The following is a 27,853-nucleotide window of genomic DNA, read 5'->3' on the forward strand; positions in this document are numbered from 1 at the left end:
CAAATAAAATGAAATTAAAACATGCTTTTTGATTTAAAAAAGGAACACTTGATGTAGCAATAAGAGCACAGTTCGGTATGTTCATGTTTGACTGGCTTTCTGAAAACTTCACAGGTATTTGTATTTGAAAACAAAACTTCTTTTCTGAAAAGCATACGATACAATTAGCTTGCAAGAGACTGCAAGTTCAGAAAGCTTCTAACATCCTTCAGAACAGGCCAAGCTTAAGTTACCTTTACAGTTCTGCTATCCCTTAAAAATAAATAAAAAGGCTACGCAGCTCCTAGTATAGGTATGTGGGTGAAAAAAAATCCCTAAGATGTATGAAAACAAAGTGTTGTACAAGTAATCTGGGTTCCAGTAGTATAAACAGGAATCTATAGCTAAAGGGATTTTTCTTCCTTTTATTGGTTTGGTTGTGCAACGTTACGGGAATTTTTCTGAAGTCCACTACTTAAGACTTACTGGTAACAGATATGGAAAAGGTGAGGGAAGGAATTAGTTGGTACATTATCGATTACATTGCAGTTGTACATAGAAGTGTCAACAGTGGTAAAAAAAAAAAAAAAAAAAAATTATCTGCTTTGTTCAGAGGAAAGCAAAACACCGATCAGTTTGAGATACCTTGAATCCCCAAGCCAAAAATGCACTCTAAATAACAATTCCATTACTTAAGAATGAATTAGAGGAAACATCAATTAACTTTTCATAAAGCTTATGTATGTAGATGGCTTACTGACAACCATATGGCTCTACACATAGCCTACAGGCAGTTTTAGTCTGTATCAATGAGAGCACAGGTGTACAAAATCACAGCAAAAAACCCTCTCTTTACAATGTCTTTTGAGTTTTCTAAGTACTACTGAGACTATGAATGCACTTGGAAACAATTAAATCAGACAGAATGAAAATTAGAGCAGTTGTTATATACTGCTAAAACAGACTTGTGACTTTGTTAAGTAATGTTTAAAGTTTCGTTCTTAAGCAAAAAAAGGTCAGAAATCATGGTTCAAATGTCTGCTTCTGAAAGTCTTCCCCAATTTAGTTAAAATTATCTTTGCTGTGTCCTTCTTTCATCTTCTTTCCAAGCACCCAATGAAACATAAAACTTTTTTTGAAATGGTGAGCCACATGAACATTCCTTCCTCAACAGTTTCTGAAGTATAATGCCCATTCCCTCTCCTCTTTCCAAAGTAGCTGCATTTCAAAAAGCAGGGTGTACAAGAATAACCTATGCATGAAGAAAAGGCCTTCCCTTCCTCTCCTGAGAAGTGAACGAGGGAGCAGCTTTTCACAAAAAACCCAAAAAAACCCAAAACCCCACCACAAAACCACACCTCTGGAAAAGGCAAGTGAAAAAGTGACTACACAAGTTTTAGTGCATCCGACTGCTTAATTTTCTGTTACCAAGACAGTCTAAAGATATTCTATCAAAATTTGTGTTCTCAAAGCTGTGCAGCTCTCTTCATGAAGTTATATGCCACCTGGAAACTTTAGAGAGATTAACTACTGCAGGTAACTTATGGCTATACTTTTTAGTAAAGCAGATCTTTGATTAACAGAGTTGCAGCCAGGATGTTAGAATTTTTATGTAATTTTTCTGTATTAAAAATGTAGTCATTCGTGTGGTCTGTTGAATTATTTGTGGATGTCTGGACTACATATGTAGTAAGCAGGTGAAGGAATGCATCTATTACGCCATCATCTACACATCTGATTCAAAAGGTCTCCAAAAGCCTTTTTTAAAAAAAAAAAAAAAAAAAAAAAGTGGAAACTGTATTATTCGTTTCAGTTCAGTGATGCTGAACCACCACCAAACAGCAAGAATACAAGTAACAGGTTAAGCAATCTGACTTTCGTGCGGAGGAGCTACAGGTGCTTAGTATTTAAAAAATACAGCCCTAAATAAAATGTATCACTTACATGAAGTTAAAATAATTCTGAAATATAAATGATCATTTTACCATTTTGTAACTGCTAGGAACAACAATCTGTTTATGGGGAACTGAATTGAAAACAACAAATAGATATAATAATTAATGAGCATATCAATTAAAAATATTTTCCTTATACAAGTTATTTAAAATTTAACACCTTAATTCTTACCCTTCTGTACAAAGCTTGCACGCAGTTTAAGTAACATTCTGACCATCCTCACTACCAAAAGGAAGTGTTCAAAGCAAAGATTTGTACACACAATAAGCATTTTCAGATTAATAATCTATCAAAGGGAAGAGTTCCTTCAATCAGTGGAAGAAGTATTTTAAAATCTTAAATCAAGGGAAGAAGGGGGGCAGGGAGGGGAACAAAGCCTTACATGCTAAATACCAGCTGTAGGTACCTGTATGTAGAATTGATAATTAAGGTATTCCTAACACACAAAACCAGCTCCCAGACAATGCTATAGCTGCTACAGTCCATGGCTTGCTCATCTGAAGTAGTGTCTTTGTTGCCACATTTTACCTTTGTTCCAATACTTTTGTTTATTGTTTATTTATGATGTGCAGATACACATTTTGATTGGAGTATGTGTCCAAGTCTCAACCTTTCCTGCTTTTGATTTTTTTTCCTCTTACAGGGAGTTTTTTTATTTTGTTTTGTCTTTTAAAACTTCACCATTCTGCATCCCCAATGGCTTTGGAAAATACATAATCTCTTCCGTTAAGATTCATGATGCCATCTTTGAGATGAAATTTCCATTTGTTTTTACTTCTATGAATCTAAAAACAGGGAAAAAAGTTGAACTATTACTCTGCATCAGAAATAGATAATAATGCGTAAGTAAATTATAAGGGCAAGAAAAAATGAAAATAACTATTAGACATACATTACTAAATTACTACAAATATTTTGAAAATCATTTCTGCATTTAGCTGTGAAAAACAAAAACTAATTATGCATATAGCAGTATTTTCTGGTTTTGTTTTTTAAAACAGGGACAGCAACTGTCACAAAAAAATGCAAGCACAGAGGCATTCCAAAATCCAAAGCATATAGCACATTTTTAGAGGTGGTTGGAAAGGAAGAAGAGAGATATATCCACCTGTGCTGCTTTATTTTGATTAAATTCTCTTTGATTACAACAGCCATGAAACTCCACTTGAAAGCCAGAAATCCCCATTTCAACCACTGTTAACAGAAAGACTAATGTTTTAAACCAGCCCTGAAAAGGTCAAACACTATGTTTTATTATTTGCACCTCTTGTCTAAACTCCACTCTGCATGAAAACTAGTTTGATTATGTTATGTAAAAATAGATAGCAGGCCTACTCAACTTGCTACTTCTAATCAGAGTTTGACCCTGGCTTTCCGAAAGTTATGTTTTGGTTAAAAGGCAAGTGCCTTATTAACAAGGTTTTCAGTCTGAAAATCTCTATGGTACAAAATGCACAAGCTGATATAGAATATATATACTAGTCTTATATTCTATAATTTCTCCTCAATGGTGAGTCATTGTATATGATTTTCATTCCAATTCTCATCGTAAAGTGTCAAGTGAGAAAGGTAACATCTCCAGTATTGGGGATGATGGCATGAAGCTTCAACTTTAACCTATAGTCTTCCCAGTTAAAATATTGGCCTTTTCAAGGCTTTGTTTAAAAGACATTTCTAAGATTAAGCTGAGAGATCAGTCCAGCTATTTGCAACAACCCAAGAACAGGACAGGGAAAAAAAGTAAAAGAAAGAAAAAAAGACAACATTCATTCCATTCTTGCTCGCCAGGGAGTCCATATTAAAGGAGCCTGTGACGTAATGGATCTTCAAGCTATAATGGATATAATGTTGACAGTGGATAAGATAAAGAATAAAACAACAGTTTTATTCATATTCTCTTTACAAAAATATTCTTTACAGAAGTAACTCTTCTTTCTTCATGCCCATTCCCAAACAAATACTACATGACTACAGGAAGCAGGTTGATCAATGTGGTGAAGGAGATCAGAGAAGATACAAGCACAAGAAATAGTTGTAGTATTGGAAGACTTCAATTGTCTTATGCCTACTGAGTAAACACCAACATGCAGCACTGAGGCTTTTTAGATACTACACAGCCAAGTCCTACTTCATGAAGAAGCTAAGTCAGGAAGCCACAAAACATACAATCCTTTTCTTGGTTCAAGACAGTGTACAGGGCTTAAGTTAGAAAATATCACCAGAACCAACAGCAACTACGCAAGACAAACATTTTCCCAGGGGTAATAAGAAGTCAATAAATCCACTAGAAGAGTGTTTAACTAAATTTATGTTCTTATGTTTCATTTAAAATTAAAGGAAACTGAAATAATTCAGTATAAAGGTGGAAGAGTAAATTTTGCAAAAACCTAAAAACCCCACCAACCAAAAAAACACCTCCCCCCACCCAAAAACCCCCACATACTGTAAGCACATAACAGATAAATACCTGCCACCTATCAAAAAGTGCATCAGAAAGAGCAAAAGACCACCAGTACAATTAAGCAGCAGGACAAGATATTAAAAGAAAGCAAAGATCTTTCATAAAGCTGAAATACTGTCCAAAAGAGAAAAGATTATCATAAACTTTTGCAGAGAAAACATAAAAGTGTAATTAGGCAATCTGAAAGAAGTTAAAAAGACTTTACAAAAGGCACAAAACCAAGGAAACGCCATTGCAATTTTTCCATTTCCATCAAGGACAGGAAGTCTCATTATCTAGTATCAGTGCTGTAGAAGCAAACAATAAGTAGCACCAGAACAGATATGACCATAGCACTCAATCAATTACTAGTACTATTGTTTGGTCTGTGCTCACTTTAAGCTAAAAAGTCAGTGGCAACAGCAAATAAACGAACAAGGAAAGACCTCACTTATATACTCTACTTGCCCTTCCAAATGGTATCCAACAAAAACCCCTCATCAGAAGCATTTGAGCTGCTATGAGGTAAGAAGGAAGGTCCTCAGATGAATAAATAACTGAATAAAGATGGGAAAACAAGGGTAAGAACACTGTTTTTACAGAGAAATGAGATCATTCCAGAAGAGATTTGTGCTGGCTGGAGTCTGCATCTTTTAAGAATTCACTAATTATCTGGAAAATGACAAAACATCACTGAAGATACAAAAGAACAGTTACTGAAGAGCTGCAGAACGTTTTTACTGCCCTAACTCATTGCATAATAAAACAATGGTGGCATTCAATGTATATGAAGGGAGTAACGATGGAAAAAACAATTCCAACTTACATGGACAGAAAAAATGATGGGTTTGAGTGGACAATTACAAGTCAGGAATGAGATCCCAGTGTTCTAAGACTTTTCCATGAGAGCATCAGCTCTGTGTTCAGCACAAATGAACTATTGCAGAACATTGCTACACCACTTAATAAATTGAAGGTTAGCCTGTGTTATGAATAGCTCTGATCCTCCCTGAACCTTATCTACCTCTATCAAATAAGATATGGAAGAATAAAACAGATCTGGAGAATGAAAGTAAGAATAAGCAAATGTTTGGACAGCTGTACAAACAACAACCAAGCAAAGCGTAGCTCTGATTTCAAAGAGATGACTGAGGAGGGTTATGATGGTCTGCAATATCGTAAAAGGCACCGAGAAAGCAAAGAGGAAACACTCTTCTGAATAAAAAACTAGGAGGTATATCATATGAAACTAATGAGTTAAAAACCAGGTAATTCTCCACACATCACACAATTCATTTATGAAACTTTCTGTTGTAAGACAAAGTTTACAAGGATTCCAAAAACAATCAAATTAATTTCTGACAAATTAAGGAAAAAATCCTCTGCTGGCCATTTGACACAAAGCCACTCTCTCTCCCTGAAGAGACAGTTCACAGAAGGATGGTAAAATGCTCTACACGAGCATCGCTGTGTTTGCCCTTGTCTCATTCTTCCAGAGGCACCACCATCAGCTGATGCAGGACACTGCGCAAGCGGGAACTCTGCTCAGAACAACTGAGCTGATCCTGTGTGTTTTATAGAGACAAACTGAACCACAATTGCTTGGTAAGTGATGCATTCCTTTCAGAGCACTTGGCACTAGAGGTTAACGATGGACACTGTTCCCTACTGAGTTCACCTTCTTAACTTTTAAGAGGGCGAGGATTTCAGAGTAGTTCCTGTTGCTCAGCTTTAGCAGCTCCCAACAAGCTTTTCTGACTGCTATTCTGAGGTTCCTCACTATCCTCATGAACTGCCTTGAAACTAACAGTTTTGGATTACAGTCTGGAGGACACAGATGGCTGGAACGTACATACTGATACCGCTTCCCTCTATCTTAAATTCTCTGTTGAATCTGATGACAAGTCTAAGCAGAGTCTGGGTATAACTGAAGACTTTCTAACCAAGCCATCCTTTGCAACGTAGGAGTCTTTATTCAACAAGCTTACAGCTTTTTTCTGCTTTAAAAAGGATCCTTATTCATTGTAGTCCAATTAATCTAGCACAGGAAAAGAAAGAAAATCCACACTGAATAATCTTTCTGCATACTACCTCAGTAAAAAGGTGTCTGATATCCTCTAGACACATTTAAAACAATTCCAGACATGGACGAATCCTTTCATATTCCAGGGCAAATATGCAAGAAGAAATTAGTCATTACAGAGGAGGCAAGACAGTTCAGCAGAATTTAAAGCAAAATAAGCAAAAGCATTCCACATTGCCATTTCAGTAAAGAATGCATAGCACAGAAAGAACCTTCTCCTCTGCCAACTATTCTATCATCAGGAAAGAGATATTTTTAGTGATCAAGGAATAGCTTTCCACAAGTCTAAATCATAATGACTACTACTTTCATCCATGGCCACAGCAAATGTACAAGCTTACTTACAATAGTTCACTTCTCCTGAGCCCAGAAGACTGACCTTTTGTTAAAGGTCACAAAATGACATGATGAAGAAAAAGAAAATGCAACCAAATTTTTCTAAGCTCTACTCATTACCAAGTTTAGTACAAACACGTCACACAAATGTGTTTTAAAAACAAACAATAGCTAATTCTTATATAACCATTCACATTATAATCTCTACAGATCTACCTGTACTTAACAGTCACAAAGATATTACTTAAAAAATATGACTTAATAGGAAGAGGAACAGAGAAAGCAGAATTCTTGGATTCTGTTATGTAGAGATTACCTTATCATACTGGCACACAACAACATTTTCTGTATCGAACAGTTCTTGTCCTTCCTCATCACTCACATCATCTTCACTGTTAAGAGGCTCCTGAAAGAAACACATCCAAAGAGTTATGCTCTTTAATAAGATCAGAGCTGTTACTTTGATTACTCACATGAGGCTACAGCCTTGTCTATGAACTACAGGACCTAAAATGCATTTGACGTGGGGAATATTAGGCTTTCCAGCAGAGGGCTAATGTACATACACTTCCTTCCTGCCCTCCATCCTGAGGAGATGTCCTTACCAATTTTAGTCTGGAACTTCAGTGTCCAGGCCAGATTCTGGGCACTGCAGCCTTTTGTCACCACAACCATTCTTGCTCCTTTACTATAAATGTTCCGGTGCTTGCAATTTGTCTTTACAAAAAATTCATCATTATGCAGATTTTCATTTTTCTAAAGCATCTAAGCAGTGGAAAAGTGACATTAGTCACATCACTCCCCATGTGCCATTAAAAATAGAAACTCCATGACTTATTCACGTTTGAGGTACCACAAACAGAAAAAGACCTCAACACATGCAGAAAGTTTTTACAGGAGGGGAAAAAAAGACGCTTTAAGATGATCTTGCAGAGATACATACAAAATAACTTCTCCAGACCTTCTAAAATGTATTTTCATGTCCTTTAAAGATTACTTTCATTTTTTTCCTCTTTCTGCTAAGACTCTGCTCCAGCAAAAAATTTGGGGATTTTTTTTCATCTCATGCAACTAACAAACATTTGAAAGCTAAAACAACCTCTAATAAACACAAAACAAGTTTTCTGAAGTCTTCTGTATAATCCTCATCTTCCCACCTACTCCCAAATATACAAGCTAAACAGGGGAGATGCTAGTGAGAGAAGAAAAGGTTGTACTAGAGGTCCTAATTCTTTCCAAAGTAATGCTATATTTAAGTGATTTCAAAAGCTTTAAGGAGCTGGTCCACTCATTAAGTAACTGCTGACGAACAAAGGTAGCAAAAATAACAGATCTCTGGCATGCTGATAATAAAGTCCTAACTTTATAATACACTTAATATTTAAGCATGATCACCTATACTTAATAAGGCAACTATTAAAACATTCAAACTGACATCAGTGCTGATCAATATAATGGAAAAGTGATGTGAACCCAACCTGTAAATTGTAACAGAAAAATAGGGTTAGGCACCACTGTAAATGTACTACAGAAAACCCGATTTAACTCCTTGATAAAAATTAGAAGTTTTACCTGCATATACTGCATGGGTGATACAGACTGTGAAATGCTACATATGCTCCTCATCGGCATTTTAAGCGGAATCTTAAAATAACTGCAAGGGCTGCAGAGAACTGTGGAAGTGATCTGACAGTTCAAAATGCATTTTAGGGATAGATTTAGGGAGTACCAAGTTTCCTGTCAGAGACTGAAATAACAGTACTTTTAGCTTATTAGTATCTCTCCTCCCCCTCTTTTTTTTAATTTCTTATTCTTGTGGGCCTTTTTGGTGCAACACGCCAAAACTCAGTAAGAACCACTGGCTAAAGTCCAAAACCAAGCAAATTCAAAGTCTAGATTAAGCACATATTGTTAGGAATGCAACAAGCTATGAAGAATATTCACTCCTGCTCCTATCTCCCGATTTCGTTAAATCAAGGTCAGATGTGTTCCTAGAAGGTGCTTTATAAGCAAATTTCAGTTGTCAGGCTTGTTCTAGTGTAACAGAAAGCAACAGACTATCAGCGAGATACAGGTCAGACACATCTATTGGTCCCTTCAGTGAATTAAGTATAGGCTCTCCTTTTTGTCAATCTTCCTAACACCTTGCTTTTGTATGCACTCAGTCCCAAGTGGAGTTGACTATTTGTTTGCTTATAAAGGTTTCGTAATTTCATGGCTGACCTCTCCATAACATCAGAAATATTACTGCTGAAGTTTTTAAAAGGGCATTCATGACAATTAACAGTTTTTGCTGTGTCCCCGCCTTCCCAAGCTGCATTTCAAGGTGCTTTGCTAATACACACAGTTTCCACAACTTCAATATGGGAAATAAAAAACTTGAAGTACAAGGATGAAAGTTACAGTCTCAAAATGACTGATATAATATTATTTGAAGCATATAGTTTTCTTTCAAATATTGCAAAAAAATTAGAGTGAAACACAAGCATTCTCCAATTTTCTGAAATAATGTCAAGTTTACCTCTTCAACCTGGCCATCTTCACCCCCATCTTTTTCTTTGTCTTCCTCTTCATCATCATCATAGTCTTCTTCTTCATCTTCTTCTTCTTCAGATGATGTGTCCCCTGCTCCATCAACTTGGAGAACAAGTGGTGCTTGTGGCTGTGCCTGTTGCTGTTGTGGTTGCTGCTGACCAGCTGCAGGAATCTGTGCTTGAGCCGGTGTAGGGGCAGCCACTGTTGTAGGTATGACCTGTGTTTTATTTCCTGTAAACAGGATCTGCTGAGGCTGAATAATCACTCCTGTCTGCTGGGAAATCCCTCCAGGGATAGGAGCCAAAACCTGATGGAATATCATTGCAAGTAGTGTGGCTGCTAACATAACAGACTACCACATCACTTACAGAAAACAGTTAAAGCATATCAATCTGACTTGCACTAATTAGAGAAACAAGAGTTACAAATATTCCACCTATATCAGATACATAATTTCATCTTCAGTAACATACCTTCTTTCACTACTCGGTGTTCACTGTCTGCATTTTGCATTTTTAAATCTAAGAAAACCTATTGTCTTTTCATTCTAATAACGCTAGCACTACTGCCACACCTGAGTTCCAAGCACAGCAGAGGAATGTTTAAATTCAAGTAAAATACTATTTTTAAACCTTCTCTATAAAACATTTTAACTTTAAACTCTCTACAAATTGTTATTCATGCTTAAACTGCAGAACTGTGACACAATGCTAAATTCAATGCTTACACAGTCTGGACACACAGCTGACCTTGTAACTGAACAAAAGTCCTTGTAAAACACTGTATTCACTACTAAAATAACCAAGGGGGATGTGTGTTTTGGTTTATGTATTTTCCTCTATACGTTATGTGACACAGAATCGTTTTAACCATTAAACAGATTTTTAAAAGGATGCAGACTAGGATTATGCACATAATGTACTATTATCAGGGGACGTACAAAAGAAATTTTAAAGTGCAGCCAGACAGATTTTGGCAAGAATAAAAGTGACATTGAAAATGACATTTCAAAATTGTTAATTTTTAAAAAACACACTTCTTTAACACAATTCTCTCATACTTTTTTTTAAATATACCATTTCTGACTTTGTCTTCTATTTCAATATGCTCAAAAAAATGGAAGCGTCTTTAGTAATTACTATAATGTTTTTTCTTTCAAGTGTACCTATTTAAAAGCTTTTCTTTACCTGCTGTATAACAGGTGCTTGTACTCCACCAGGCTGCATTTGCGGTATGACCTGCTGCTGTAGAACAACTGACTGCTGTGGCTGAATGATATACTGAGCTCCATTTGCAGTTCTAACTACTTGGATGATCTGGCCTGTAATAAAATAAATATCAAATTAATCAGATGTAGAAATTCACTTTTAAAATTATCTTAGTTTAGAAGCTTGTTTCCTGGAAGAACACCAATGAAAATTAAAGGAGAACATTTGTTTCACTTTCACCAGTGAAAAGATACTATGCTATAGTTTTTTGTTTCTGATACAGCTGCTAACAGGGTTGTTTACCATCTAAATACGACTGTGAGGTATGCAAGCCAAAAGTAAGTTTACATATGCAAGCCAAAGTCTAATCCTTTAACACAGCACAGTATTTTAAATATTAGCTTCCACTTACGAACACACCTCATGTTTCAAAAGATAGATTTTACAGACAGAAAGACAAATGAACACATACCAAAATAGGAATACAGGTATTCACACCACAAAAAATCTTTCTACTGCTAACTGTGGTATTTCAAGGGTCCTGTCAGATGATGTCCTTTCCTCAGATTATTTTCCCTCCAATTACCACATTACAAGAAATTCCTCTATGTGTAACCTCCTTTGCAATATCATCGTGCTGTTGCCTTTTTGAAAAATCTATCCTTACAGGTATTATCCACCTCTCCTTTCTGTTCCCATAATGACTGTACTTGACTTTCTTTTATTACCCTATAACTTTATCATTTTATACCTTTCCTCACTTCGCAAAATATGTCTTAAGATGCATACACCTTTGGAAATGGCCTCCAACTCTGAAAAGCAAGAGCTAGGATATATTCCAACATTAGTTTTTCACATTTCTAATCAGAAAGATGGAGGAGAGAAATTAAATTAGATAATCCTGAACTTCATACATTTCCCTCAAAACTGATTTTATTTCCTGTTCTCCCTCCACAGCAAAATGCAAAGCCCTATTTACTGAAATAACTAAGCATATCTGAAAGAAGAGACTACCCTAGCCCCTTGTTTAAGAAAACATGCTACAAATATTTGTAACTGAAGAAAAAAAAATTACAACCATAACAAAAGTAACAAATGTGAGCTGCAGGTTGTTCTATCTATGACAAACATAGATGTGCTTCCTTAAAAATTGGAAAGATTTGAATTTCTAGAACAGCTACACATTTACATTTTATTTGAACTACATATCCATAAAACATTCAAATGTTTAAAGCAGGAAGGTTAAATCCCAGGTGATTCTAAGCAGACTAGATGAATTACTGTGGCAAAAGCAGCAACTGATTTTAGATAATGAGCTTTCTCAGATCTTCCTTTACTCTCCACACAGAATAGATCTAGAATCAAGTTTGTAAAATCAGCATAATACAAAAGTACATGAAGCTTCAGATAGCTGTTTATGGAAGTAACATTTAATTTTATTCTAAATGTACAGCATGACTATTTAAAAATGATAAATCTAAAATAAAATTAGCATTGCCAGCAAAATTAGAAATTCCACTGTGTGTGCTTAGCAGGTACGAGAAACCTGAAGACATTCCTCATCTGAAGTCACAGATGAAATGATCCTGCTCTTTTATAACCAGTCTAGTATCTGTGCTCAGATCATGAATCACAAAGCTCAGAAATAAGCAAAGGGGAGCGACAGCAACGCCTGTCTTCTTGCTTCATGTGCTTCTCTAAAAAGTGGGGAAAACTTGCACAGAATCTAACCCATACCACTGTTAGGTGAGAACCACAAGGTATGTAAGACTAGCAAGTCAGTGAGCAAAAGAGTCCTGGAGTCTAGTGAAGAGATTGCACTACCTTGTAAGGGTGGATTCCCAGGTTCTGCTTTTTACCAATATATAGCAGGGAGTAAAACCCAGAATTTCTCCCTCCCAAGCACCCTTAAAACCATTGCTTGATCTCAACGTTAAGACAGTTACCTGAATTTGTAAGTATTTGCTGAACAGGAGTAACGCCAGCAGGGAGAGCCAACGTAGCTGCAGTGGCTGCAGCACTCTGAAATACAAAAAAAGCTCTTTAACCACAGATGTTATTGCCAGTGTTTCATCTCACAACATACTGCCTGAAGGTATGTACTTTTTTATTGCTGTTTGCAAAGTTTGCACAGAAGTTTCTTCCGCTATTGAAATGCAGGCATTAATCACCTGTACATTATACTACATATGAAAACTATTTTCCTTCATCCTTAATAGGAAGAAGACTGAAGCAACAATCACTAAGCATCACACCTTAACCCAGCTCCACATGGTTTTCTTGGTTTATCTGCAAACTCAGCAGATTTTTTTTTCCTCCTCTGCCTTCTCTGCTGATCTACTAATAGAGTACACCACCACATTGCTCATATGGCACTTTTACTTACACTTTTTCAAAGCAGCTAAAGCTACGGGCCTACAAATCTGAAGAAACATAAGGTACTGAAGCAATGATCATGTTTGCCTGTATTGTTTTCACAAAGAGTAGTAATCAGGTTTGCACTTTTCTTCATTCTGTAAATGATTTGCATTTCAAGTCCCACATAACACAGCTCTTTTGAGTGAATATATGCATGCAGTGTACTGACTGCTCACAGAATGACTAATTTTTTTCTCTCAAGACAGCTGGTTAGAAGAGAAAGCCGAAGACTCTCAACAGGTGATGATTTGAACTTACAAGGAAACTGAATTCCAACACAATTACAGGAGCTCCAAACACAAAAATCCGCATTAAGTCCTTAACTCGCAGAGGGAGATGGACTTCTCCAGAGGCCTCTCCATTTCAAGGGTCTAAGTTCAGCTGCTTATGGAAAAGCTTTCCTTTCCCCACTATAAAGGAACCATGGCCGATTACTCTTTGCTAGTGAAAGGTTTTCAACTTTATGGCTGGGTAGAGTGCAAACTTCCTGTTTATAAGAAATATGATCTCCACATACTGGCCGGTCAATATAGTAGTTACAACTGCCAAAATTAGGGATCACCAAGCAAAACTGGAAAGTGCTTGTCTACACCATCACATGCCAGACAAAGGCAGATGAATAAACTCTCATTACTCTCTGCCTTCCAAGACACCCAAGGTCTGTCAGATCCATTCTTTAATACAAACTTAAATGTTTCTAATAAACACACACAGTAATTCCAAATCGATTCTGTAATTATTTACTGAACAGCAGTCTTCTGCGATACACAATTAAACTACATTTTGACAGCAGCAGAATTTTGAAAGCATGGCATACTCATTTTTGCAATACCCATCAACAAGAGCTAACTGAATGAGACAGGAAAAAAAAAAAATTTAACTGTTGGACTTGGTAAGTTACAAAGCTCATTGAAATGGTTGTAACATGTAAGAAAAAGGTAGATGATAATGTGCTCTCGGCCTCTGGGTAAACCACGCTATTTGAGTAACGAAGTTCAGGTTCTTTTCTATAGTAAGATCAGCAGGTACAGACCAGTGAAGGCTAAGGAAGCTGCTGCAGCTTTGACTAATCACTAAACTTTGTTTCACATGCTTTTACAATAAAAGTGGTAAGAAAGTAATGAATTCTGGTCTTAATACACATACTTAACTTGTATTAGCTGTTGTTTTCATCGCTTTGCAAGCAATTTTTTTTTTTAATTAAGCCAGGGTGTTTAAAGCAAGATAAGATAACCAAAATTAACCTTTAGAGATAAAAACTGCAAAAAAAGTGTAAATAGTCAGGCTCAGTTTTATATGCTATTACAAAATTAGTCAATGTGACCAGAAAAGAGTGATGTGAATTGCTAAATAATGTCTCATTTGACATAAGCTTAAGTTTCAGAGTAGTTAATATTTTTTCCTGCATCTAGCAAATACAGTATGCTTGCATCAGCAGTTAATAGTGTTGTGTTGGTATATGACGAGCACATCACCATGCAGATTTATACCAACAGTACTCCAATTCCTGATTAAAAGTTTTTGGTTAAACACATTTAAAGCAGAAGATCAAGGTAAGTCCTAGATTTGTCATCAAAACTGAAGTCCTGGACTACTGTTCCTAGATTGTCAGTGCAGCAGCAAAACTCAGAAAGATGGCAGATGGCTTTACCAGTGTGTCCTAAATTACTTTTACGGATCTGATGACTAATACCAGATTTGTGTTTACTATTTAATCAAAACAAATTACGTAATGACAGCGTATGCATGTATAAACTTCTGCTTTTCTTACCATGCCCGACGCATTCATGTGCGGTATCAGCTTGGAATCTGGCACAATAACCTGCGGCTGAGGTGCTAGAAACAAAAAAATAGCATTTCATGAAAACTATGCAGTTTGCCTAGAATAACATCCAACCCAGAATAACTTACAAAGAACATCAGTCAAACATCAGCTGAGCTTCATAACAAAAACACCTACTGAGCAGCCTCTGATCTTACTAAGTTTTACTCTCAAGACAATATACAACAGCAGCTCTGAGAGGCGATACAGCTATTTTGGCTTTACGGATCTTATTTCAAGGGCTTCAGTTACCTACTCTGACCCTAGGTAAAGCAAGATTTAAAATACATTTCTGAAATTAAAGGTACTAGTGAAATGTTGATAAACTTGCTGATGTCCAGTATGAGAGTTCTCCAAAAACATCAGTTGACACTGGTTAACTCTTAAAACAGATTTAAGCAAGGATTGTTGCAAGATGAAGAGTATGTTAACAGGATGCAGCAGTTAGCTTGAGTTAGGTCTAGTTAGCATAGCTGTTTAGCATAAGCTCATGATCTTCGCTGCCTTTCTAATGTAGCAGAAGCAGATGAAATATGATCAACCACCTGTCCCAAACAACAAAATAGTTTTGGTGTGCTAAAGGAAATAGATAGATAAACTATGCAAACAACCTGTTGATCGTCTAGAAGTGCAAAAGTGTCCCAGTCTATGGAACAAGCAGGTTGCCAGGGCTAGTATCAGTGACAGTAAATTGGAAAACGACAGAGCAACTTGAACAAACTAATCGTTGACAAGGTATTCTCCATCCAATCCTATAACCAAGGACACTTAATGGGGATAACGGAGTTTCTGGAAAAGATTCTGGGGAGGGAAGCCCCACAACCTTGCACCAAAATCAGAAGCCATCTCTCCAACTTTCAGGGGACCCAGGGAGGGCAAAAGAGCCCAAGGAAATCTCATGACCCTGTGCCAGGACCACTCGCAGGACAGCGGGAATCACCATGCCAATCATTCTGATCTCTCTCTGGGACTGCACCAGGTCATGCAAGAACTACTACATTATCTCCCCCATGGAATAGGGAAGTCAAGTAATTCATAGAACTGCATGTCTGATTAAAGTGCTTTGATATCCTCATTTCATTTAGCCTCCACACTGTCATTTGGTCATAAGCCACAACATTGGGCAACAATAAATCACTTTTAAGTGTATTACTATAAGCAGGATCTGACTCTACCCTAAGACACAAACAGGAAGACAAGGACCTCCATATTAGTGGAGGGAAACCTGGTCAGTAGAGTCACAGCTATTCAGCTAAGGAGCCACTAGAGGTCTTGGTGAGTAAACTTTCCAGGCTTTGCTGACTAACTCAAGCCGAGACACCCACATTATTTCAAGCCACGTGCATTTAGGGGTCTTAATCTCAAAAGGAATTTTATCATAACAGTCAAAACTGATTTATGTCCAGCCAAAATACAAAGTACTGTAAGAAGGAAAAAACCCAACCCAAAACAAACAAACAAACAAACCAAAAAACCACACCAAGAGGAAAAGCCCCAACAACGGGTTCTTGTCACACTAGTTCTCTTCAGTTTTGAATATATGGTGGTTGGGTTTTGGGGGGTTTTTTGGGAGGCGAGGGAGAAATCAACTCATAGCTATCTTTTGTGCCTATGACATCATAGGTTCTGATCCATGAAATCTGATAAAAGACTGAAGTCTGTGATGGACTACCACACAAATATTTTATGCCACAATTTTAATAGCACACTGAAAACTGAACTCAAGCATTTCACAGGTGGCAGATTTGTTCACACAGCATATATGCTGTAAAATCCAGCAGTATTTATCTTAGTTTTCAAAGGAAATCGTAATTGGTGAAAATGTTTTCCTTAAATTATTAACGGAGAATACACAAGACAATAATTACAAGAAACAATACTGTGATGGCTAGCTAAAATATACCTTGAACATCCACACCTACACAGTGTGCAATCTTTTAAGACCACGAAAATACCCAGCCATTATGCTTTTCACTTGAAACCTGTTCTAACATGAAAAACCATCTGCTACATACACTCAGACTGTCATACAAGTATTTTTGACATCCTAGCATCCACTTATGCTAAATAATAATGTATTTTTAAATTAATTTGTTCCCAATGACACTAGTACCTCACAACTAAATTGTCAAATACATATGTATATTAGCTTGAAATTAGAGCTGCTAATGGATTTTTGACAGAATCTGAAAGTCATGTATCTGAAAACCTAAGTTACGTAGCAGAAGACCAAGAGAAGAATTCAGCTTTTCCAAAATCTTCTGAAGAATATGACTAACACAAATACCAAGATTTTTCGTGAAGACAGCTCTCTTGACACATTAAATAGAAGCAAGCAGAGACAAAGTTTAACATAAAAACACAAAGTTATCCATCAGATAAACATCCTGCCCTAGATTTAGAATATGCTAAGGAGTTGGTCTAACTTGAGAGTCTTTTGCCAAAGAGATGAGAGAGTAAGTCTGACCTTGCTGAGACGCTGGAATAAGAACCTGTTGTGGCTGAGACTGCTGCTGCACAGTCTGCTGCGGCTGAGGTTGTGTGTGATGGTGGTGGTGATGATGCTGCTGTTGCTGCTGCTGCTGTTGCTGCTGTTGCACCTGCAACAAAAGCTGCTGCTCTTCTGAATGGAAGCCATCTACAGCCTTGGACTGCATCAGCTTGTTTTCCCACAGCTAGTTCAGAAAAGGAAAGAGAAATCTCTGTGTACAATTTTTACTCAACAGGATTTGTAACAATATAAAGACAGTACTCCAAAATTGAATTTGTTTTCATTGTTTATCTTGTGCAGTCTGCTTAGCCAAAAAGCACTTGGGCAAACACAAACTTGAGAGATAACTCCACAGCGGTAACGTTTTAAGAAGAGGAATTAAATATCCCTTAAGAACTGTCAGTCCAAGTTTAAGCTTTAAAATTCTCTCCTTCTTCCAAGTGTGGAAGATTCGTAACAACCCTAATGGACACATGAATAGAGATAAACTGGGAACTTTAAATTAGCCTTCAAGTTGTCACTTCTCTACCTTCTTTCTTTCTTACCTCTTTAATGACAAAAATAATTCTTTACTACAGCTTTTCTCAAGCCATTTCTTCTTGGAACGCCTCAATAGAAGGTGTTTGAAGACTGCTGCCTCATAACACGCTTCAACAGAAACTACCAGTATACCTAAGATAATGCATCTGTACAAGCATTTACACAGTTTCTACCACAATATCAAATTCAGCTTCTCCAGCCCTTCAGCTCGATGTCAGCTGACACACCTCCCAAGAAAAGCCACAGGTGCAAAAAAACAGCTCTTGCAAAAGACAGCAATGCAAGTATTCATAATACATCAAAGTCAAAAAAACTACAGGCACCCAGGACTCCTCATTTCAAATCCTGCTTAGGGCTCCCTAAACCTTCCTCTTCAATACTTCGTTTTCCTTCTTTTCTCTTTCCTCATTCAATCTCTTCTGACATCATTTGAAGAACATGTCTGTGACACAAACACCAAGGTGCTTTTCTTACAGCGCTCACTCCATTTCCACCAAGCCAGGTCATGATTTCATGGAAAAAAAGTCTTCACCTGTTTCTGTTGAGTCAAACTCAGAATTCCTTTCCTACTCCATCCTTTTTTTAGTACTTCAAAAATACTGAGAGTGTGGGACATCCAGCTTTCTGAAGAAGTCCCTATTCAACAGCTGAGATAAGCAGGCATCTACTTTCCTAGTCCTCTTTTATGTTATTTCTTCCTCCCCCCCTGCCCCTGCCTTTTGTCTTCCCTTTTGAAGGGCTTCTTTTACTCAGGAAGAATTTGAAGAAGGCCGTAAGAGACCCATTAGAGCTCAGGTCAACACCCTGCTTTTCTTTTGGACCCATGGTAACAGTTCAAACCCACTGTATGTAAAACAATTCTGAATCTGAGAGCTTCAGAAAAGTGTGATGCACACGATGCAATTTATTACATACCACCCCCCAAAAACAATACTGCTGCAAACCACAAACCATACATGCAAAAATCCGACAATGTATCTGACAATGCAACTCCTCTTCTTCAGACAAGCAGAGCACCTGTTTTATTTTTCCTGCAGAGATACCTTAAGAATTATCTGCCTCTAAAATAACCATATTCTCCCAGATTCTCCCCTTTCTTTTTTAAAGATATAACATTTTGGTAACTGAAATAACACTGTGAATTCAGATGCCTGCTGTTAGTTTATGTCAAGTTTGACATGCCAGATTAGGGAAAGTAAACAAGGTGAGCAGATCTCTCTGTACGGCACTGTAATTCAAATGATACGGGGCTACAGATATGCACACTAATACAACGCTTAGGTAACTAAAAATTAGTATTTTTACGGCATATAACTGTACACAGGTCTGAAAACCAATTGCTGTATTGGTCTATTAAAAAAAACTTTGAAGTAGCAACTTACTGTTTTGAGTTCCATAAGAACTTGTTCATCCACTCCTTCATCCAGAAAAACTTCTCTGACATCATTGATGACATCTTCAATTACAGACCTGTACAATTTAGGCTTTAAAAAAAAAAAAAAAGTAACTAGTCAGCATTGCTTTGAAAGAAATTTATCACTTTAACGTTAAAATAAGATTTTCCCCCCGCAAAAAAACCTCTCAAAACTGCATTACAGAAAACACTGCCTGTTTCCAAGTGACTAAAACATCCAAGAAGGTACAAATCGGCAAGAACAGCTCAAAGGAGGTGGAAAGGGAAGGGACTGTTCGCTATCTTTTGTGACATAACTATGGGACAAGAGTTTTCAATCCATGAGGAGTGCAATTCAAAACAGAGAAAAGGAGATTGTTTTCCATTCAGTAAATTTGTTTCTTGCTTGCCAATGTACAAACTAAATATGCAAAACTATTTGCATGTGTGCAAAATATTCATGTCAAAGAACATTAAAAGTTCAAAAGGATATTAGATAAATACGGAGAAAAGAAACTTGTTAGTGCTTGCTTGTTCAACAGGAACCAGATACGGCTCAGAATGATCTTGAGCTGAAAAACGTGAAAACTAGAAGCATTCATGTGAATGCCCTGCTCTTCCTTACACATCTGTTTACAGAAGCTATTGAAGACAGCATATTAGGCTAGACAGACTTCTGTTTTCAATCAGTACTTTTTTTTTTTTTTTTTTTACATTAGAAATTTTTCAGGGGGAAATACCAGAAATACATTATTATTCTATTACGCTGATTTCATGCCTAAACTGTCAATGATAAAGTGAACTGTCAATTCACTTCAGGTTGCCAAAAGAAGTTGTGGAGTCTCCATCCCTGGAGACACTCAAAAGCTGTCCGGACATGGTCCTGGGCAACTGGCTCTAGGCGGCCCTGCTTGTGCCAGGGGGGTTGCAAGATGACCTCCAGAGGTGCCTCCCAACCTCAACCATTTTGTGAATTTTAAAATGCAGGTACAATTTAAAAAAAAAAAAAAAAAAAAAAAAAGAACATAAATACTTAACCTTATCAATTAAAGCACAAAATTTAATTCATAGGACCATAGGATAATTGTACTATGCATGTGCTGTACCTTTTAAACAGTACAGCTTGGACCTCCCTATATACGTGTGAGCCTCAAAGGTATTTTGGTTGGGTTTCAATATCTGTGCTACCTCATAGCAAGGTAGCACTACAAGCTCTAAGTTAGGGTTGATCAATGTGCAGCTTGTGAACCATATATACTTCACTGACCACTGAACTTTGTGTAAGCCGACATCTTCCTTTACCCTGTTCCGTAACTTCCTTAAGCAATAAATCCCACATGACGTCACACGCATCAGATATGTTGTATATATGCAAAACAAGCATTCTGTACTCGTGCAGTGGGTTTTGCACCCCAGGAGGGCTGTGCTTTTAATACACATGGAGAAAACCTGCACCAAGCACACACAGTTAGTCCAGCAGTGCTGGAACTACACAAATTTACTGCACACACTTGAAACATTTATTTTATATATGTTGCTTAATGCATCCCAGAAGTGTTGAATTTGTTACAGATATACTAGAGATTATATTGGACACATGTTAAATAATTGTTATGCCTATGTTGTGGAATAATGGTGGGGGAATAGCAGCACATGATTTACTAGTCCAGGAAAAAGCTGAGTGGCTAATAAGCACAAAAAGAAGATTAATATTTTTGCTTTAAAATGTAAAAAAAAAACCCCAAACACAAAACCAAAAAAACCAACACCCCCTCCCCCCCCTAAAAAAAACCTTAAAGAAGGTCCTTAGTGTTTAAAACAAACCTGGCATTGGGGCATACTCCAATGATTTCTCTTACTAAAAAACCAACCAACCAACCAACCAACAACAACAAAAAAACAACGGAAAAAGTAAGAAAAGAAAGAAAAGCAAAAGAAAAAAAAAAAACTCCCAACAAAAACCAGCATACCACTCTGCTGCTGACCACACGTCAATATTTTGTCAAATGGCATGCTATCAGCACCCTATTTTTTTCTTCATTTTACATTTCATCAGTTTGCCACTCTGCAGCTTTAAAACATGCTGCTGCAAATCAAGTAGCTGAAATATTAGAATTCATCCTTTTGTTACCCCTCTCTCCAAAAAACTTTTGGTCCTTAAGTAACAGGGTAAGTTTACGGTCCTTGAAAACTACATTTAGAGCACCTATGTCCAAAACTGAACTTCTCCAAAAGAAACAAAACATACCAGACTACTTGCAGATTTTTTTCTTTCAAAATAATACTGCACGCTGACATATCCAGGCTTCAAGCACAGCATTAATTGTGCTTATAGAGACATTTGAAACAGACTTTCAAAGCCAGACTACTTTTGAGCGCTAGTATTTTAAATCTGCGTAGTAACTTAGAAATACCAAGCATGATTAACAGGATTATTTTTCCACTTAGATTTAATTCATAGCAGATGCAAAAAGACATTCTACTTAATAACATTAAGTCCTATTATTTCTGTAATTAAACAAATGGCATAAAGCTTATATGATTCAACTAGCACAGAAATGCTGCTTAACCTATTCCATATATTGTCCCTTATTGTATTAAAAGCATCTGTTTCTTGACACTAAAACCACATTCTGCAGATAAACATGCTTAACCTCAGGCATGCGAGTTACTTAAGAGAACTACCTGTACGTCTGAAGTTACAATGAAAATTCCTGCACGATGGAGATTGCATTTTCTCCTTAAACCCTCCTCTCCCTAAAGCATGTATTAGGCCCGCTTTTCTAATAAAAAATATTTTACACAAACCGGCCCTAATAATTTCCACCAGCAGTTAGCTCCGCCTGTCTCCAGTCAGGCATTTTTGTAAGGTTTATTCACAAAGCCTCTGCAGTATATAAAGCCCTAGGAAAAAAATATCAACATTCAGATACAACAAACTGACCCTAGGGCCCAACAGTTTGCTTGGTAATGTTTCCTTTTTACCCTGTGTAGTAAGTAGAAAAAGATTCCAAGAACACGATACTGGTTTCTAGTGCCCAGCATTAGTTTAGCAAGGGAGCAGAAAGGCAGGTTAAGAGCATAGGTGTTCCCTCTGCCATTGACACGGCATCCTTCGGCACAACTTCCAACAGCCCACGCCAGCGGCTAAGCCCCCTGAAAGACAAGAGCACCGCAGGGGTGCAGCGAGCCTAGCGCAATACGTGTTACCGAACCCACAAGCAGCTTGTACGTGCACGTATTATCTCTCTGCATGAGCCACGCAGCGCACTGGATCTAAAGATGGGCGAGAATTTTTGGACCCTGCTCTAATCACCCAGTATCGTGATACACAGTACACTCACGGCTGTATGATTAGAAGGAAGGGAACACAGAAGAAAGTATCTGCATGCTTATAATGAAACAGCATCTGTCTGATTTTACCTATATATGTTTACATAATAATCAGAAAAATCCTGTCCAGTTGAAAACATTCACTTGTGTACACTCCTACTGAACATCCAGCCCAGGCAGATGCAACGCGTTCCACAGAGGGAGCAGCAATGCCTTCAAGAGCCATCCATAGTGAAATTTTGAAGAATATCACAGAAGGCTCTTTTCCTATCTTGACAGAGGCAAATCCAGTAAAATTACGAAACAGCCTTAAGCCCTGGTCTTTAAAAGGAAGCACACTGTATTGTTTTAGATATACACCAAGTGTTGGCTTTAAGTATTATTTATATGATGCTCACACTGTTTATACAAACCACCTAAGACTCTGGAGTTGAATGACAAAATTGTTTTCATACACTGCTTACTCAAAAAATAAACATGGGAATACAATTACTGAACAAGTCTAAAGATGGGATAGCCAGGTGAGTTAAGCTTTCCAATAAATTTCCGCATTCAGTCAGAGAAAGCAATGAGAACGTAATGGAAGCTTTAAAGATTGCTATTAAAATAATCATGCTTTCATCTGGTTTGTATTAAAGTACCTCCCTCATAAAGAGTACATTGCTGTAAACTTCAAGCTCTTTTAAGAGCAAAATACTCAAATCACTCTTCAATAAACACTATTCCAAACACTTACTATAGATTAAAGACAACAATTAAAATTCCTGATTTATTAGATACAACCACAAACACATAGAAAAAATTTGAAATCTAGTACTTCCCCCCCGGGAACATGAGGAAACAATTATATCTCACTTTCTCTGTGCATCTTGTAAAGAAAACTCCAAGCATGGTGAGACTGCTACACACACAAACACACGCACCCCAAATGCAAGGAGCAACCAGCAAAGTATTTTAAGAAATGCCACATGCCTTTGGGGGCTTACACTTCCTACATTCCTTTAGTTTCAAGGGTACAAAAACTCCATCTCTTTGTAATTATTATCACAACACTTGGGATTTCAGCAGTTTGGGTTTCCAATAACCAACACATTATGGAGAGCTATAGCACAGCACACTTTGTGCATTTGACAGCAGTTTGTTCCTGGTTGCTTCTGCAGTTATCCCTGAAATGTTGCTAATCTTTCATCTGTCTGTGCAGTTACAGCTGGAAGCTAGCTATATGACAGCCAGAAGAGCACACTGTAAAGGCAACTAGTTTTAGTCCCAATGACATCAAAGATGTGCGTAAAAAGAAGTAACACACATAATCTACACTGTAAGCGTTAAAATTAGAGTTTTTATGTTGTTGTGGAGTTTTACAAATAAATTACCTTTGTCACCTACACAATCTTATAGGGCATATAACTGTTAGCATCTTGTATTTGTCCTTTATTAGGAAGAACAGATTTCTAGCAATTCAGATTTGATCAGGTGCCGACGTGCTACTATTGACACATTAGGCTCAAAGTCTAGCTTCCTAAAGTTACCACCTGGTTGCAGTATTTTAAAATGTTCCTATTCATCTTTAGTAACCCCTAGGGCAAGCATCCTGATCCTCGCTATGGAATGAGACCTGAATTTGACAAAGTTGACCATGCACTATTGGAAGATTTTACTACTTAATTAAAAATTAGCCTAAAGCATACTTATTTGAAGCAGGGTCATTTTAGGCTTGGCTTTTGCTATTCCAAACACAATGTTCAAACACAGATACCTTCCAAGAGAACTTCACAGAAGTTATGGCAGTGCAGAAACATAGCCGAGAGAAAGGAAGTCTTAGTAAACTGTTGAATCAAAGATTTTTGCAAGTGCTCCGGAGATTATTCAATATATGTATTTTGCTATTCAGTACTAACTTGGTCGAAAAAGAGAAGCAAACCCTCTAACTACTATACAGAAACAGATCCTTTTCTTGCAATCAAAAAATAAAGCCAGAAGCTTATAAACAGAAGGACAACTAACAGACTCCGATCACACACATTCTATACGCATCCTACTGAGTAACTGCCCTGTATGTAACGGCTCACTTCTTTCCTAAAATATTCCGAGTCCAAATGTGACAAAGTATCAAAGCAATGATGCTACTTTGCAATTGCAGGACCCTAACTCACAGGCAAGTCTGTAAAATTTCAGATTTGGAAAAAAAACCTAGGATGTTTTGCATTTTCTTTTGTATACTGTTTTGCAGGATACCAAATATTGTAATTAAACCAAATATTAGCGAAAATTCTAAAACCTCTGCTCTGCCTGGACTGCAATAAAATATTTGTACACTTTAGTCATCAGAAACGCACAGAAATCACTGAGTAGCATCTGCGGCCCATGACCCACAGACAAAACTTTAATATTAACGTTACTTTTAGGGTGACAGCCGTAGTCAGACCGTGGCAAAGCGCCATAAAATAAGTACCACATCTCTCCTTGACGTACTGGGCAAGAACCGTTTACTCTCCCCATCCAGCAGAAAAAAAACTGCTTCGAAGCACTTAACGGGAGCACAGGAGCATGTGCTAGCTGTATGCTAAGGACAAAACCAAACAACACAAAAACCCCAAAAGCAAAAAACAAGAAGGAAAGGAAAAAAAAAAAAAAAAGGAAGAAAAAGGTAAACGGTTTCAAATGCAGGAGAGGATGAAAACTGTCTTTGTGCAATGCGTAAAAGCAAGGGAAAGTCCATTTTTACCGGCTAGGAGACACCACCAGCACCACCCCCCCCGCCGGCAGCAAGCAGCACGGCTCCGCAGGCCGGTGGCGACGGGGACGGGCGGCGCGGAGGGAAGGGAGGGAAGGAAGGGAAGGGAAAGGCGGCGAAAGCCCGGTCGGGATCCGAGGGACAAGCCGCCCGTCTCCCAGCCTCCGCCGCGGACGCATGCACCTCCCAGCCCGCGCTCCGCGGCTCGCTCCCTATTTAAAGGCTGATGTGGTGTTTAAATGGAGAGGCGGTGACGTGGGGCTGGAAAGCACCTTCCCATCCTAGCAGAGTCTATATTAGAGAGCGGCAATAGCTCTATATAAACAGGGCAGCCACAGGGAGGAGGAACACAAGGAGCAGGCAGGCAGAAAGGCAGGGGGAAGCCATGATGGATCTGAGAGCCACAAACAAGGGGGCCGAGCCCGCCGCGGGGCCGCCGGGACGCCGGGTTTGTCTCCTCCAGCGCTTCGGGGCGGGGGTCGCGGCCGGGGGGCGCGCAAGGGGGAGAGGAGCGGAGAGCGGCGGCCGGGGGGGCTCGGTGGCCGCGCAGGTTCGTGTGACTGCTTGTTGCAAACCTCCGTGAGTACAAGTGCAGCAGCCAGCCACCCGCCAAGGTGCAGAAAGCACGAGAAGGGAACGGGGGGGGGGGGGGGGGGGGAGATGATTTTTTTTTTCCCCCCCCTCTTTCTCTCTTTTTTAAAATAAATAACTGCCTCGCTCGCCGGACAGAAGTTGAGGGCTTTCGCCCGGCTTAGCCGATCCGGCCGGGCTGGGATAAGTGCTTTTCAACCATCGTCTCCTTCTTCTAAAGCAACATAAAATGGCTCCAGCGGAGCCCGGGCGGGCTTCGCCACCACCGACACCACAAAACCGAAACCTGGCTCGGGCGCCGCTTCCCCTCGCCCCGGGACGGCGGCGGAGCGGGCGGCAGCGCCCGCGCTCCCCCGCCGCTCGCCCCGGCTCTCGCCCCTTCCCCGGGCGGCTCCCTCCGGCGGCGGCGGCGCCCCCCGCCCGCCGGCCCTCCCTTCCCTTCCCTTCCCTTCCTCCCCTCCCCGCCGGCCCCCCGGCCCGCGGGCGGCGGCGCGGCCCCGGCCTCCCCCGCGGGGCTCCGCCGCCCGCCCCGCCGCCCCCGGGCCGCCGCGCCGCGCCCCCGCTCCCGCCGCCCCGCTCCCGCCGCCCCCGGCTCCGCTCTCTCCCCGCCGCCGAGGCGGCCGGCGCCGGGCGCCACAAGTTGGCTCCCCGCCGCGGGGGGCGGGGGGGGAAGCTGCCCCGCGCCCCCCGCCGCCCCTTCCCGCCGGGGGGAGGGGGCCGGGACCGCTCGAGGCGGGCGGCGGGAGGGAAGGGAGTGCGGGGGAGGGGGCGGCGGGCCCCGCCGGCCCCCTCCGCCCGCGCTGCCCCCGGGGCCCCCCTCGCCCCCCGACCCGGTCCTTACCACGGGGTTTGTGTTAGTCGAGCTCGCCATGTCCCGAGCCCCCCGGGACGCCCCCAACCGCGGGGGGGGGAGTCGCCCCTAAAACAATAAACCTGCCCGGCTGCGTCCCCCCAGAGCCCGCGCGTCCCGCCCCGGCTCACGGGCAGCCCCGCGGCCTGGCCCGGCCTCGTTCGCCGGCCCTGGGGCTGCAGCCGCCGCCGCCAGCCGCCCGCTCTGCCCGCTTCGCCCCTTTATATAGCGAGAGCCGAGCAGCTGCGCGAGCGGCCAGGGCGAGAGGGGGACGCGGGCGGGGGGGGGGGAGGGGGGCGGCGCGGCACCGCGAGAGCTGGCGCCGTCACGTGAGGCGCCCGCCCCGCCGCCATGACAGCTACGGAGGCGGAAGTAGCTGCGCGAAGCCGCGCACCCCGGGCCTACCGAGGCGGAAGTCTCTGCGCATCCGCGGCCGGCGGCCCCGCCCCGCCCCGCGCGTGACGGCATGGCGCCCGCGCGGCCCGCAGCCGCCAGGCGCCGGCGCTGAGGGTCGCCCCGCCCCGCCGGCGCCAGGCCGTCCCCGGGCCCCGGCGGCCTGCAAGGGGGAGACGGCTGGGACCGAGCCGGGCCGTGCTGCCGGTCGCGGCCGGCGCCAGGCTGGGGAGGCGTTAACTCACCTCAGCTCGGTCCCTGGGAGCTGCTTGCGCCTTGGCAGCCGAAAAGCGCACCCGCAGCTGCCTGCTTCGGGGCAGACATGACTCTTCCCGGCCCACAAGAAGGGGGTCTGAAGGCCTGCCTGGCCCGGCAGGCGCTGGTGCCTTCCCTCACAGGGTTAAACAGAGGCCCTGTGGGCCGAGGGGCCGCTGCTGTAGGCCACGGGCGCCAGAGTGCTGCTGGGCTCTGTCCCACCACCTAGGCTGGTAACAGTCCAGAGCTGCACAGGAAGAGGGAGGCATCAAAATCTTAAGAAGTGACCGATATCCTCCATGAGGGACTCACTGTGGCCTGCACGTGCTCACCAATTTGCAAAAACACTGCTTTTAGCAGTTCCTCACAGAGTCGGAGGCAATAGAATCTTCCCCAGTTGAGTGAGGAGTTGTCAGAGCCCTGCCAGCTGGCTTAACTTCCATTTTCCTCTCTTTATTGCCTTCTCTTCCTTTTCCGTTCTCTCTCTTTATTCCCT

At 40.5% G+C, this 27,853-nt stretch overlaps 1 protein-coding gene across 2 annotated transcripts; it reads right to left on the reverse strand.

Annotated features, from left to right (window-relative positions):
* Window positions 1–390: 390 nt before the first annotated feature.
* GTF2A1 (general transcription factor IIA subunit 1) lies at window positions 391–26,793 on the reverse strand. Of its 2 annotated transcripts, XR_012831158.1 has the most exons (10): window positions 26,701–26,793; window positions 19,191–19,292; window positions 17,245–17,452; window positions 14,727–14,791; window positions 12,484–12,559; window positions 10,517–10,650; window positions 9,316–9,636; window positions 7,111–7,200; window positions 2,342–2,720; window positions 391–1,737 (listed from the first exon to the last, which is right to left on the reverse strand). XR_012831158.1 is itself a non-coding variant. In XM_075713414.1 (9 exons), the coding sequence occupies exons 1-9, from the start codon at window positions 26,728–26,730 to the stop codon at window positions 2,613–2,615; spliced, it is 1,134 nt and encodes a 377-aa protein (XP_075569529.1). In that variant the 5' UTR covers window positions 26,731–26,793; the 3' UTR covers window positions 1,749–2,612. The 2 variants fall into 2 exon arrangements, 1 of the variants encoding a protein (XP_075569529.1); XM_075713414.1 differs by lacking the exon at window positions 391–1,737 and having other exon boundaries at window positions 1,749–2,720.
* Between the last annotated feature and the right edge of the window lie 1,060 nt (window positions 26,794–27,853).

The sequence above is a fragment of the Pelecanus crispus genome, chromosome 6 (assembly GCF_030463565.1).
Source record: "Pelecanus crispus isolate bPelCri1 chromosome 6, bPelCri1.pri, whole genome shotgun sequence".
Lineage (NCBI taxonomy): Eukaryota > Metazoa > Chordata > Aves > Pelecaniformes > Pelecanidae > Pelecanus > Pelecanus crispus.